This window comes from Solanum stenotomum, chromosome 12 (assembly GCF_019186545.1).
Source record: "Solanum stenotomum isolate F172 chromosome 12, ASM1918654v1, whole genome shotgun sequence".
Lineage (NCBI taxonomy): Eukaryota > Viridiplantae > Streptophyta > Magnoliopsida > Solanales > Solanaceae > Solanum > Solanum stenotomum.
Genome location: NC_064293.1, coordinates 31,054,606 through 31,069,477, shown reverse-complemented (window position 1 = coordinate 31,069,477; position 14,872 = coordinate 31,054,606). Strand labels below are relative to the sequence as shown.

The window sequence follows — 14,872 nt, the reverse complement described above, 5'->3', positions numbered from 1 at the left end:
TATAATCAAATTATAATCAGTACTGTTTATACTCATTCTTTTATAAATTGATGAAAGAAATTTATGATATCGGACATTAATTGAATATTTAGCATTGTGTTTGGAAGGACAATTATAATACACGGTATTTCCTTCATGTATAATTTCTCCATCCCAATAAATCGAAACTCTAACTTTTGGTTTAGACGACATTTTTTTTTTGAGATTGAAATGAACAAATATAGAAGACTTTATGTTGTAGGTGCTATCAACTATGTTTGAACGTCCTTAAATAGAGATTGGAGGATTTTTCAGAATAATAAAATAAAAATACATAATGTAATAATTTTTTCCTTTTTATGATATGTCAAATCAATATAATTATATGACAAACACTGCAAAAGCTTCATAAAGAGATAAAAACGTGAAAAATATTCCTCTTTGTAAAACAAAATTTTTTCTTCCACTTTACAAAGTGTAAGAAAAACTTACACTTTATAAAGTGTAAGAAATAGTTCCATTTTATAAAGTGTAGGAAATAGTTCTGTTATATATTAAAATATACATGTTATGAGACTAACGAAAAACGTTTAGAATATTAGATAAAGTGAAATTTTTTCTTTCACTAAGCCTATTTTAGTTACTTACTAAATTAGTGGATTATTTTGGTTACTTTTATGTTTTTGCGGCTTATTTAGGTTCCAAGCTCTTGTTTTACCCTTCCTTGGTAGCTTCCATCTTTTTGCTCTTTTGGTGACAAACCAACAACCTTTAAAATTGGAGGTAAATGGTGTTTATTACCTGAACAACCTCCTCTTATAGTTAATCTCATGCTTTACCAATGATTTTAACGAATTCAACCATTAATTGAGAACAGACAAAGACATTCAACATCCACTTTGAAGCTCTTCATAATTTGAGTATCAATAGTCTTTACATTAGGAGTCGTTTGGTTGCCGGGATATATGAGATAGATTAGGACATCTCATGAGATTAACTTTCCACCTTTTACTATATAGAATAGTTAATACCACTATTTTAGTAGTATAAAATAATTTCCGAGACTAATTACTAACCATAACCAAATTCGAAATAAAAAAGTAAGGTCATTGTTACCTAAATAAATGGTCCTTGAACTTCGTTAAGGGATAAAAACAATCTGCCCAATTTGCCCCTGCAATGACCAACCGACTTCCCGTTCCATTTTTTCAATCCATTTGTACTAACTTGGCGGCAATAATTCAAAACTGTAACACGATCTTTGACAGTTTAGTGGCGAACTGAAATGGGTGTTCAAGGTCTCTGGGATCTCATCGCCCCCGTTGGCCGCCGCGTCTCCGTCGAGACCCTCGCCGGGAAAAAACTGGCAATCGGTAACTTCAGTTTCCTTAAACCCTAACCCTAATTAATACAACTCACTGATCATATTTATACTGATTATACTATGTGAAAATTGTTATTCATCAGATGCGAGTATATGGATTATACAATTCATGAAAGCAATGCGAGATGAAAAGGGAGAGATGGTGCGGAATGCTCATATTTTGGGATTTTTCCGTCGAATTTGCAAGCTACTCTACCTTCGGACCAAGCCAGTATTTGTATTTGACGGTGGCACACCTGCTCTGAAGCGTCGAACAGTGATCGCCCGTCGCCGCCAGAGGGAAAATGCTCAGGCCAAAATTAGGAAGACGGCTGAAAAGTTGCTCCTTAATCATGTTAGTCGCTCAATTATTTGGAGTAATGTGTTGCACACTTGGAACATATGAGTGTACCATTTTTAGAACAACTTACGATTTTGGATAAGACGGGTCACACAATTCAATATATATTCTATAGGTGTTTTAGTTGCTAACAAAGTATTTTCACGGCTTAGGAGCATGTTAAAAACCTAAATAACATTTCTCCTTATCTGTTGGATGAGATGGTCCATCAAATTGAGTATATGTTTGCTTTTCTATTCTGGATCACGTAAGTGCTTGTCATCAATGCTGGCGTGGATTATCATGCAGGCAGATGACAGAACCATTGATAAAACCGATATTTCCTTGATTCTCTGTTTTGTTGACATTGGAAATTGGCAGTGTTAAATATAGCTTAAAATACACTCAATTTATTAGCAACCTCATTATGGTAAGTATTTAGAAGTTTGCATGATGTTGGATAACTTTTTTTTATCCATTTCTACTTGCAGCTTAAGGCAATGAGGCTCAAAGAGCTGTCTGTGGATCTGGAGAACCAGAGGAAACTGAATGATGCAAAGGGTAAAAAAGTTATAACAGAAGCAACTGGAACTATGGAGAACATGGCTGAAGAAAATGGCTTGGGGGCAGAAAATTATGACAAAGAAGCATTGGATGAGTTGTAAGTTATAGTAGTCAGTTGTGTGATGGTTTTTTTTTTTTCTGACAAGCTTCATAGTTGTATGATCTTGTTGCTTTATACTTGAATGTGGACATTAATGATTCTGACACTCAGTTTGACAAGTTAATTAAGGTTGGCAGCTTCTATTCAAGCAGAGGAAGACTGGAATTTTGCTGATGATGCATCAACATCTTGTGCTGCGGCTCCTGCTGAAAATGATAACACCGATGAAGATGAAGAGATGATACTGGTTAGCAACTGCTTGTTGATTTCATTTATATCTTCACATGTCAGATTTAGAATGTGCATGATGCTAGTCACTTTATTTGAGTAGTAAAATGATCTTTTGACGCTTTTGGTCTCAGTACACCTTATAGTTGTGTGTGTAATAAAACTAACAAGTATCAGATCCGTTGATGCCTCTGGTGCTGGAAATCTAAATAATTTTTGGGTTAGGAGTATGCTTTCATTTTCTACTATTTCAATCTGTGGACTTAATTGCGTAAATGTAATTGTTATGCTTGTGGTAATATTTGACGAGGTTATGAATATATTTTTTTCTCTTACTGACCCCCAAACTCTTTATGCATTGTGCAGCCAGCAACACAAGGAAAAGTTGATCCTTCTGTTTTAGCTGCTTTACCTCCATCTATGCAACTTGATCTTCTTGGTCAGGTAATGGTAGTTCTTTTACTTATGGAAGAAGTATCCAGTTACTACTCCCTCAAAAGGGAGACAAACAAACTGTGTATACTGAATTTTCTCTCTTTGTTTGATCAATTAATAACTTGTTTGCCAGATGAGGGAGAGATTGATGGCAGAGAACAGACAAAAGTATCAGAAGGTCAAGAAGGTATATCACTAAGTTTTCTTGCGCATCAGTACATAATGATTTCTCTTTCTGCAATCATTTTTATGTTTTTTCGGGCTTGTATCCTCTTAAGATATGTACCTTTTGTAGTTTGAAGTACAAAATTTATAATTTGCGCACAGCATTTCATGTTTGACAACACAATATCTCAATATTTAATACTGGTCCTTGTTTGCGAGTTACATTAGATGGATCATGATGATGTCTTCTAAACGATCTATTTATTGTTAAAAAGGTTTTTTGTCAGGTTGATGGTTTAGTTAGTACTTCTCTCACATGCTACATAATTTATGATGGCGGACTTCAAACACTCTTTAGTCCTTTTCCAGGATTATTGGGGTTACAATTTTATCTGTTATGTTGTTCAATTATGTTAGTTGTGGTTGCTAGGTTAAGAACTGGTGCTGTGTGCCTCTTGATACATTCTTTATCTTTTCCATTCTAATTCTCTTGAAGCATATCTCAGGCCCCGGAAAAGTTCTCAGAACTGCAAATACAATCTTATCTGAAAACTGTTGCTTTTCGGCGCGAGATAGGTGAAGTACAGAAAGCTGCTGCTGGAAGGGGAATAGGTGGTGTGCGTACTTCAAGGATTGCTTCTGAAGCAAATAGGGAATTTATTTTCTCCTCATCTTTTACTGGGGACAAAGAGTAAGTAACAATCATTTGGTTTGCTCTAGTGATTCGTTCATTTCCTTTCCCTGCTTAAATCATCGTTGTCCACTAAACAAATTGCACGCCGGCGTTTATCAGTGTCCTTGCATCTGCTGGGGAAGATCAAATTAGTAAGAAGTCAAGTGAAGTACAAACAGAAAATAATTTGGCAAATGCTGCGGGTGATGCTTCGACAAGGAAATCTAGTAGTGTGCTAGAATCGATTGTGTCTGAGCCTGAAAGCGCATTTAATGATGATGTGGAGACATATCTGGATGAGAGGGGTCATCTTCGAGTCAGCAGACTGAGAGCCATGGGTGTACGCATGACTCGAGATTTACAGAGAAATTTAGATTTGATGAAAGAAATTGAGGAGGAGAGTGTGTCCAGAAATAAAGATTTTAGCGATGTGCCTACTGTAAGTGACACTGATGTACATACCCCTGGAAATGTCTCTGATACAATTTTGCATCTGAACTCATCCAATCCAGATGATGATGGGAAGGATTGTTTAAACAACAAAACTGAAGAGTCTGAGTTGAGAAGTGGGACTACAATTCAGATATCTTTTGAAGATAATTTTGAACATGATTGTGCCAATGATGATGATGATATATTTGCGAGTTTAGTGGCAGGTGATCCAGGGATGGAATTTCCTATGGATCATTCCCCCTCAAAGAAACAGTCTCTAGATTCTGCTTCGGACGTTGAGTGGGAGGAAGGAGTGATTGAAGAGAAGGGTGACTTGCTAAGCAATAACTCTCAAGGGGAAGGTCAGGCTCCACTGGAGATAGATGGCATGGATGATGAGGCTGAAGTAGAATGGGAAGAAGGATGTTTAGACATTTGCGAGGAGCCTCCCTTACTTCCACTGGATTCAAGAAGTGCTTATAAAGGTGCTTTGGAAGAAGAAGCCAATTATCAGGAAGCAGTAAGGAGGAGTCTCGAGGATATGAGAGATCATAGATACATTGATAAATCTCATGAAAAAGAGATGTCTGAAGAAGCTATTCAAATAACTGCTCAGGGTATAAGTATTGAATCTGTTGGTCAAGAGAACTACTGCCCAAAGGTACACAAAATTCTTCAACAGAAAGATTTACCATCTGAAATTCAGACTGCTGACTTGCATGATACTGTTCATGAGATGGATATTGCAGGGAGTAATAACAGTTTGGGGACCCATTTGGGAGAACAATTTCAAGCTAATTCTGGTTATGGAAATATGCAGATTGAAAAGGCAACCAGTCATCCTGACAGAAATTTTCAGATTGAAAAAGCAACCAGTCATACTAACAGAAATTTGCATTGTGACATACATATGGAACCGACCATTCCACTTGATGGATCAGAGGTTGACATGATTAAAAAGACGATAGCAGATACCACTGTTGGGGTTTCGAGTAACAATAACACAAATAGTGCTTCAGATGTTACTTATATAGAACAATCAACATTTAATGAATCAACGAATGCAAGAACCACTGATGCCCAACAATATGAATCTGGAGCGGCCGCACATCATTATACACAAGAGACGACAGAACTCACCAAAGCTTTCACCGAGGGTTTTACAACTGATATCAATAGTGCACAAAACCTAGATGAGGAAGGTGCTTGTGATGACCCATTATTTGAGAGAATTGGCAATTTGAACTCTGCAAGTACAAAAGAAGATCAAAAAGTTATGATGGCTAGTTTGGAGGAGGAGATGCATGTATTGGATGAAGAGCGTGAAAAACTAGGAGATGAGCAGAGAAAGCTTGAGCGTAATGCAGAGTCTGTTAGCTCTGAAATGTTTGCAGAGTGCCAGGTAGGTTTTAGATGATTTTTTTTTTTCAATGCAATTCTAAACCTACTTTATTTCCGAATAACAAATTTTATTAGTTGGAAGTTGTTTTACACTAGGGAGTAGGAATTTTTGGTTGAGGTGTTCCTTGCCATTTTATTTAGTTTCTCTCAGTTTTGCCGAAATGTGCTAGTTGGGTGTAATTACATGTTGATCCTTAGTGATACCAGTTCAGTTTTGTTATTGCCATGCCATACAGTCTGTTCTATCTCAGTGAATTTTTTGCAGCAACTCTTTGGGTGTAATGTTTCTAGTCTATAGGATCATGCCTTTTAGATGTAATGCTTCTAGGCTAAGATCATGCTTTGTATTGGAGTATCTCATTTTATTTAAATCATGTAATTTTGGTGTATCCTGGTTAGTTTATCAACTTGACTTCCAAACATGCGTGTTTGTTTTTTGCTTAGTGACTTTGGCTTATATAGTAGATTATAGAAATATCTTTGAACAAAATTTTATATAGATACATCTTATCAAAAAAGTACGTTTTCTTTTCCTGCTCCAGCTTTCTGGTCTGGAGTCATCTTCCTTGTTGTTCTCAATTCCTTTTCCCTGATGTTTTGTAGTGATATAGTATTATTATTAGTTCAATTCATCTGATTTACATCTTTCTCTATGTTAGGAGTTGCTCCAAATGTTTGGCTTGCCATATATCATAGCTCCAATGGAAGCTGAAGCCCAATGTGCGTACATGGAACTTACAAATCTTGTCGATGGTGTGGTTACTGACGACTCTGATGCATTCTTGTTTGGTGCTCGAAGTGTATACAAGAATATTTTTGACGATCGCAAATATGTGGAGACTTACTTTATGAAGGTTTATCATCGATTCATTAGTGTTTTGAATACTCTTCTTTCCCTTAAGTTTGTCTCTGTGCAACTAGGTTTCTACAGCTACACTTGTTTAGGTCATTTTCTTAATTATTTTTTTCCCACTGCAATGGTTAAATGACGCTTGTAGTAAGAGGAATTGTTTTTCTTTTCGTGATCACTATCACAACCACTTCCCACCCCATCCCGCCCAGAAGAGAGAGAATAAAAAATGAGCATAAGAAAAGAAAAAGGTTTTGAGGTTGGTGGTACACTGCGGGGCCAATGTTTATTTCTTAGAGAACATTGTAGTTTCCTTTCATTTATAGTTCATGTGGTTGATCACATATCTGCTGTTTATAGGATGTGGAGAATGAGCTTGGGTTGGATAGAGAAAAAATAATTCGTATGGCATTGCTCCTTGGGAGCGATTATACTGAAGGAGTGAGGTAAACCTATTTCTGTGGTTCTTTTACAAAGTGTTATATCCTGCTAACCAGGTGTCTCTGCCTCTCTTGTTGACTCCGCCAATTAGTCTTGTTTGCATATTCTCATCAGGAGACAATAGATCGTATAATTCTTTTACATGAAGCATCTATGTAATTATGTCTGAAACATTCGGAAATCCTAATCCATTCTTTCTTTCATGGTGCAGTGGGGTCGGTATTGTTAATGCTATTGAAGTTGTAAATGCATTTCCTGAGGAAGACGGTCTTCAGAAATTTCGTGAGTGGGTGGAATTGCCAGATCCATCCATTCTCGGGGGGCTTGATGCACAGACAGGTTCCAGCTCTAGGAAGAGAGGGTGTAAAGGTGGTGATCCTGATATGAGTTACTCAACCAGCAATCTGGAAGGCAATGCTGCTTCCGAGGACAGGGCTGAAAAGTTGAGGCAGATTTTCATGAATAAACATGTAAACCAATTGTGCGCTTTTGCTTCAAATCTATTGTCTATTTGATTGGAAAAGCATGACCTCACTCTTTCTTTATGTTGGGATCGTTTTCACAGAGAAATATTAGTAAAAACTGGCATATTCCTTCTTCGTTTCCGAGTAATGCTGTAATTTCAGCATATACGTCTCCACGAGTTGACAAGTCAACAGAGCCTTTTGCATGGGGGAAGCCTGATGTTTCTGTTCTTCGCAAGTGAGTTGTACACTATTTTTTCCTTAGAAAGGTCTAATGAGGATTTAGGATTTATATACGACTCTTAATGAGTATTTTGCTTGTTGCAGAGTTTGTTGGGAGAAATTCGGCTGGAGCAGCCAGAAGGCAGATGAATTGCTAGTACCGGTACTGAAAGAGTACAACAAACATGAGGTTGATCCTTTTTCATATTCCTCTACCTCTGTCTTATTTAAACAATCTTTTCTTGCTATCGAAATCTATAAAAAAAAATATGTATGGAAATAAATTGTGTCCGCCGAAATAAAACAAATGGATATATTAACCATGTCAATTGACATATTCAGTTCGAAATAAAGTAATGGTTTATATGATAAGAAAAATATCAATGCGTCACTTTTGTATTGTTTCTGAATGATCTGCACTTACAATTTCCTTCATTTTGTGGTAATTTGTCTGATTGGAGAAAGAGGAAGCTGATGAAGATCTTTCTCTCACTGTTCCTTTATTTACTTGATGTAGACACAACTTCGACTGGAAGCCTTTTACTCTTTCAATGAGAGATTTGCGAAAATCCGTAGCAAGAGGATAAATAAGGCAGTTAAATATATGACTATGAACAAATCCAGTGATTTAATGGATGGAAGTGCACAAGATGCTACTGGAAGCTGTAAAAAAAGAGTAGTAAAATCTAATGATATGAATGAGGAAAAGATGGAAGATCCTCCGAGGGGACTAGAGTCTGCTGGTGCTGATTATGAGGAGACGACAACAAAAAGAAGATCAGTTGGGAAGCAGTCAAGGAAAAGGAAAGGAGGGCTTCTGCAGACTGAACATTTGGAATCACCAGAGGGAGCAGGAAGCAAGCGAAACACCAGTAAGAAATCAAGTGGTAGTATAGGAGGATGGAAAGAAACAGCTCGATCTGTGCGGAAGGCAAGTAAAAAATCCTCCTCCAGATCCTCCAAAACAAGCTCTGAGGATGAAAAAGATAGTGATATAGAGCAACAATCACAAATCGAGAAGCTTGAAAAGCCAAATCAAGCAAGAAGGGTAAGTCATTTTCCTGCAATATTAATTGTAGTTTAACCCATAATGATTACACCTATTTGAGCGAAATTTACAAACATTAACAATAGCTTTTGAGAACTCATCTAGATAACTATATTTTGTTATAGTGGAAGGTACTCATTGCATTGGTGCTAATGTCAAGTCACCTTTGCCTTGTTTAGTGTTTTCCCCTAACCTCTACTGAATTCCTATCCATTAAGAATCAGAGTTGATATTCCATTCTCTCATGTCCAATACTTTCAAGGCAGCTTCTGGAAGTCCTATCTTTACGCCTATGATATTTTGTTTCTGCAAGTCCTATATTTATGGTGTTCATAATAGTATCTTGTTACATGTGATGTATGATATATTACTCACTTTCTACATATTCACTGTTCAGGGGAAGGGAACTTTCACTCTATTATCAATTTCTGTTTTATTTACTTGAAACATCTACAGTTCATGACTAATATTTTTTCCATTTTGTTCTAATTGAAATTTCAGTCACAGCGTCATCGGAAAATAGTAAATTACAGTGAGAAGAGAGATGATGAGTTTGACAAAGATGACAAAGATGATGGAGATTCTACTACTGAAAAGTTAGAAAGGAGAGAATCAGGAGCAGATATGGACATAGCTGAATGTTATCCTGCTGATTCTAGTAAGATGAATGAGAATGATGCAAGTAATGATTACTGCCCACAAGAACTGCCAAACCTTGAAACAAATGCTGGTGTTGATGCAGGTGGGGCAGAGATGGAATCTACTGTTCAACCAAGCTTTGATGAAACTTCTGATCCTATTCCAGGGGATCTTTTGTCTAAGGAGTACCTTAAAATGGGGGGTGGGTTTTGTTTAGAGGAAAATGATGGAGATATGGAGCATGAGATAAATGCTTCTAGCCCTATCTTATCAGTTGAGTGTTCTGATATTTATAATTCTTCTCAGCTTTTCGGAGATGAGAATAGTGGTAATGCTTCAAATCAATTGGTTTCTAGCCCCTCAAGGAAAACGAGTGAGAAGCAATGTGAAGCAGGGATAGGTGCATCTGAAATTGAGCAAGATTTAAACAACACAACTAATATTACTTGTAACGATGTATCCCCACACCTAGAAAATATGGGGAACAATGATTATGTTTCCAGTTCGGTATTTCTACGTGCAATGCCAAATTTGAGGAAGCGGAAGAAGAATAGCTGATGATACCAGTGGTGCTGTGTGGAGTAATCCTTTGTATATGAAGTAGGTTAGCATGTAATTCCTTTTCATATCTCGCATTAAATGCCTGCATCACATGGGACTTCCCACTTTGTATGATTTTTGTATAAGCGGATAAGTTTGAATTCATCCGTCGTGCAACAGATAAGCTTCCAAGCTGCATATGTGGTACTTACTGCTTGGTGATGAACTAACATGGATTCATGAGTAACAAAGATGTTTATATACATGAGTTTTTGGTCTTGCTAATACATTGCTGCTAAAAGTTCCAAGAGAAGTTGCATCTTTCTTTTTCTGGCAAGAACAATTATCCTTGTACTTGTCCTGATTTCCTGGATGTGATATGTGTTGTTAATAGTTTTGGGATATATAGGCATTTAAGTTCTGTATTATGAAAACCTCGAACAACTCGAAATAGGGCTCTTACAAAAAGTGAGCCACAGAGATGTTTGGTGACTCTCGCTGGTTAGTGTATTTCCTTGGAGACCATATTTGATGGTTATTATCAGAGGTGATGTCTGAGCAAAGTTAAGCGCCTAAACTGAAGCTGGAGGTTCCATGGCTTGTCTTTGTGTGAAATCAGGTAGTAGTGTCATTCTTTACTTGAATATTTGTGCGTTTCAGGTAGTGTCTCTATAGATGGCCAATCTTACATAAGCATCTTCGATATTCTTGATCTATGTATTCTAGCTCTGTTGTGGAGAATGTGTAAATAAGTGTGTTGTGAATTAAGAACAAACGCTTAATAGATTAATTTCTTACTCTGAATCTACTAAGTAGTTCTTTTCTGAAGGACTTAGCAAGAAAAGTAGCCACATATGCCGTTTCTGTTTCCCTTTTCATGCTGTTTTCAGCACATGAATTTCAGTCATTTGTCCTTTGAATTAAAAATGCCATCATGCCATGGAAATAAAACATCTGTCAAAGAGCTGTGAAGATAATATTCTCTTCCCTGCTACAATAGAGCCAGATCTTGACTTACTGCTGCAAATTCGCGATCCACTCGACCTTTGAACTTGTTTCTGCCACTGTAAACCTAGGCTGCTGAGACATTGGCTGATATGTGGGAGAAACAGTTGAAGAATTAGTTGTTGTTTTCCTCGTAGTGTACCATTAGCATATTTGTCAAATGCATTGACTATAGTTGAAAAAACCCATTCCAAGTTGTCGCCCAACATGAAGAAAACTACTTACAGAATAAAACGAATTCATATGTTGGGACATGCATCAAGCAAACTCTATTTCTAAGTTGTGCTTAAGGGAGATGTTGGTGGGACGGTTGCTCCCCACTACCAATTGTCTCTGGATAAATTGAACTTAATCACCAAAAGTGTTTGTATCAAAGCAATGAACACAGGACGTGTATGTGATACACACATTTATCACTTACCAATTACCTTAATTAAGTGATGTGTATTTCCACTCTAAATAGTGATGTTAAATTATTTAATATGGCACAAAATAGTTGGTGCAAGTACCAAGTATTTTCCTGTTGTCTGTGTGAATGTGATGTGGGGGATAGATATAGTATTGACTATTGACGATAATCCTTACAAGAGACAAAAGTTGTGGCAGAATTAGAATATTTCATCACAATTTGAATGGTGAAAAAAAATATAATCAAACATTTAGATTATATAGTCGCAACCTGACAAGAGGGAGTTGGAGAGTGATAAGTGCTTATGCTCCTAGATGTTTTGATGATCTCCTCACAAGTGCGGAGACCTGGTCCTCTGCAGAGTATGAATACTCGTCCAGTTGTCAAAGTGTTGTATAACTGTAAAAGCTGTCTGTGTCAGGGAGTTGGTGAAGCTGCAGAGTACTTCACCAATCAGAAGCGACGAGGTTGTTTGTATGTTGGGCAATAACTCTTCATGGTATATATCAAACAACAAACAACATTATTGATTCATTCATTCAAAGAGAAAAACTTTCAAGCTTTAACGCAACAAGGGACCTGATAGAAGTGCTTCCATTGCTTTCTGCACCAGCTGTATTTTTGTTTGATTGTAATAGTTCTTATATTGTAGGATTCGTTTCACTTGTGATAGAAACGTTTCAAACTTGTGTGAATAATTGTAAGAACTAGGTTAAGTGTAACTTAGGTTCTTACTCTAAAAATCTATATTAATCGGTTAGGATTAGTATAGTGGGCAGTGTGGTATCTGCTCTGGCTCAGCTAAGTGATATGAGGTATTGCTTAGTGTGGAGATTAGCAGGCTAATCTCATTTTGTAAACTCGCTTTTACTTTTGCTTGGAGAAGATTAGTGAAAGCAGTTTGAAAAGTCCTGGCAGGCCATGTCGTGGTTTACTCCCTTGAGCAAGGAGGTTTTCACGTAAAGTTGTTTGTGCAATCTTTACTTTCAGTATTTATTTTACTGTCTATTATTGTAACTGTGTTGAGGACCTGGTCCCATCGATATTCGTGTACGCATACATTTCAACAAGTGGTATCAGAGCTTGACTTTTCAGTTTGGTTAACACTAAGAAAAGGAAAGATCCTGAAGAAATCACTGCTCCACCCAATATGGAGAAAGGACAATCTTCTACAAGGCCACCTCGTTTCAATGGCCAGTACTATGGATGGTGGACAAATCAAATGCATGACTACATCAACGTTGAAGACTCTGAGCTGTGGGACATTATCCTTGATGGACCATATATTCCTACAAAGGAGGTTAAGGATGGGGAGCTCACCATTATTGTTGTCAAAACTAGAAAAGATTACAATGAGGCAGATAGGAATTTTTTTTGAAAAGAACTACAAAGTAAAGAAGATTCTGGTATGTGGAATTGGAGCAGACGAATACAATAGAATATCTGCTTGTGAGACTGCTAAGGAGATATGGAATTGTCTACAAATAGCCCATGAAGGAACCCAGCGAGTCAAAAAGTTTAAGGTTGATATGTTCACCACTCAGTACGAAAATTTCATTATGAAGGAAGGGGAGACCATTTTTTAGATGAACTCAAGATTCACCTTTATCACCAACGAGCTGAGAGGACTAGGTGAGCCTATTCCTGTGAACAAGCAAATCCGCAAGATCCTCAAAGTGCTTCCTAAATCTTGGGAAAGCAAGGTGGATGCCATAACAGAAGCCAAAGATCTAATGACTCTTCCATGGATGAACTGATTTGGAATCTCCAGACTTACGATATGAACAAGAAACAGGGGACAACTGTGAAGGAAGGAAAGAAGGAGAAGTCCTTTGAAAACATCTCAAAGTGAGGTGACTGAGGAGGAGGATGAGATGACGTATGTCACTAGAAGATTTCAAAAGATCATAAAGAAGCATGGAGGTTTCCAAAATAAAGCCTCTACCAGTAGAACTACTACTGCAAATGATCTATGTCATAAATGTGGCAAGCCTGGTCACTTTATGAGGGACTGCCCCAGTCAAAAATAGGAAACTCATGACATCAGATCGCACAAGAGGGACCTGGTCCCAGACAATGCTCGGAGGAAGACTCATGCTGATTAGTTGGTGAGAAAAGCCTTTGCCGTATGGGGCGATAATTCAAGTGAGTCAGAAGAAGATGCAGAGAGCCATGAGGATGTTTCAATGATGGCCATTGAAGATGATGAAAGTATTTTTCAACTCCATTTTCTCCTTGATGGCTAAATCTGATGATGAAGAAGATCCAGATGAGGTAACTCTTTTTCATCTTAAGGATGATCTAGATACTTTTTCTGTTGAAAAACTGAGGAAACTTGCTGCCCTGCTTATTGATTTTATTGATGAACGAACCACTGAAAACTTAATATTAAATGAAAAATTAAATTTGTGTGAGGATGAGAATTCAACTCTCAAGTCTCAAGTTTCTGAAATGAGCGTAAGGATAAGTACTCTAGAAATTAGCAACATAATTCCTGAGGAGTATCCTGGTACTTCAGTGAGTGGAAAGAGAAAGCTTAGCATCTTCGAGGAAGAATTGGAAGAAAAGCTTAAAATTTTGGAGTCTAAGCTAGTTGCTTCTCTTGAAACATTCCCAACTAGGAAAGGATTTGTGTAGGGTCAAGCAAGAGTTAAGCCACTCTCTAAAGTGGACTGATTCCTGTAAGATACTTTTTAACATGCCTAATCAGAGTTTCAATGGAAAGAAAGGGATGAGATATAGGCCAATAGAACCTCCCTATAATCCTCATAGCAAATATGTGTCTGTATCTGACAATTGGTTGTGCACTCACTGTGGGCGTAATGGCCATCTAAAAGAAAAGTGTGAGATTCTGAGAAAAACAAAAGAAAATCATGTGAAATTTGTTAGATCTGAAAACAATGATAAAAGGGAACACAAGGGACCTGGTCCCCGTTATCATTCAGTAAAAACACTTTCCCTCCCTGGATAGGAAGGTTTCTTATCAAGCCGTTTGATAGTTATTGGGAACTCCGTTTGAAGTGGGTTTCTAAATCTAACAAATGATTCTTATGCAGAAGAGAGGAAAGAGTCAGTGTTGGTACATGGACAGTGGATGCTCAAGGCACATGACCGGAGACACTTCAGACTCCCTCTCTTTGAAAGCACACCAAGGTGGTGGTGTGTCGTTTGGTGGTAGAAAGAAGGGCTCTATCCTTGGTATTGGCAGGATAAGGAGATCGACTCATAATTCGATAAACAATGTACACTATGTGAAGGGTTTAAAATATAATCTGTTGAGCATTTCACAAATCTGTGATAAAGTAAATGAAGTTAAGTTCATGGCTGATAAATGTTTGGTTGCAAATCGCATTACCAAACGGGTTGTCATGTCTGCTACGAGAGTTAAAAATATGTATGTTGCAGATTTGGATTCCATTGAGGGAGATGATCTATCATATTTGAGTGCTCAAACTGATGATACAAATTTGTGGCATCGACGACTGGGTCATGTGAGTACTTCATTGTTGAACAAGCTTGTTACAGGGGACTTGGTCCGTGGATTGCCAAAACTGAAGTTTTCAATTGATAAGTC

The 14,872-nt window shown here is 37.4% G+C and overlaps 1 protein-coding gene across 2 annotated transcripts; it reads left to right on the top strand.

The window, feature by feature from the left end:
• Positions 1–1,145: 1,145 nt before the first annotated feature.
• On the top strand, positions 1,146–10,169 carry LOC125846758 (DNA repair protein UVH3). Of its 2 annotated transcripts, XM_049526349.1 has the most exons (15): positions 1,146–1,352; positions 1,447–1,697; positions 2,174–2,343; positions 2,476–2,593; positions 2,941–3,018; positions 3,143–3,196; positions 3,681–3,865; positions 3,968–5,681; positions 6,340–6,534; positions 6,891–6,976; positions 7,183–7,441; positions 7,537–7,673; positions 7,763–7,847; positions 8,175–8,705; positions 9,207–10,169. In XM_049526349.1, exons 1-15 carry the CDS (start codon positions 1,265–1,267, stop codon positions 9,900–9,902), a joined length of 4,647 nt encoding a protein of 1,548 aa, XP_049382306.1. In that variant the 5' UTR covers positions 1,146–1,264; the 3' UTR covers positions 9,903–10,169. The 2 variants fall into 2 exon arrangements, with proteins under 2 accessions (XP_049382306.1, XP_049382307.1); XM_049526350.1 differs by lacking the exons at positions 1,146–1,352; positions 1,447–1,697 and having other exon boundaries at positions 2,467–2,593.
• The last annotated feature ends 4,703 nt before the right edge of the window (positions 10,170–14,872 follow it).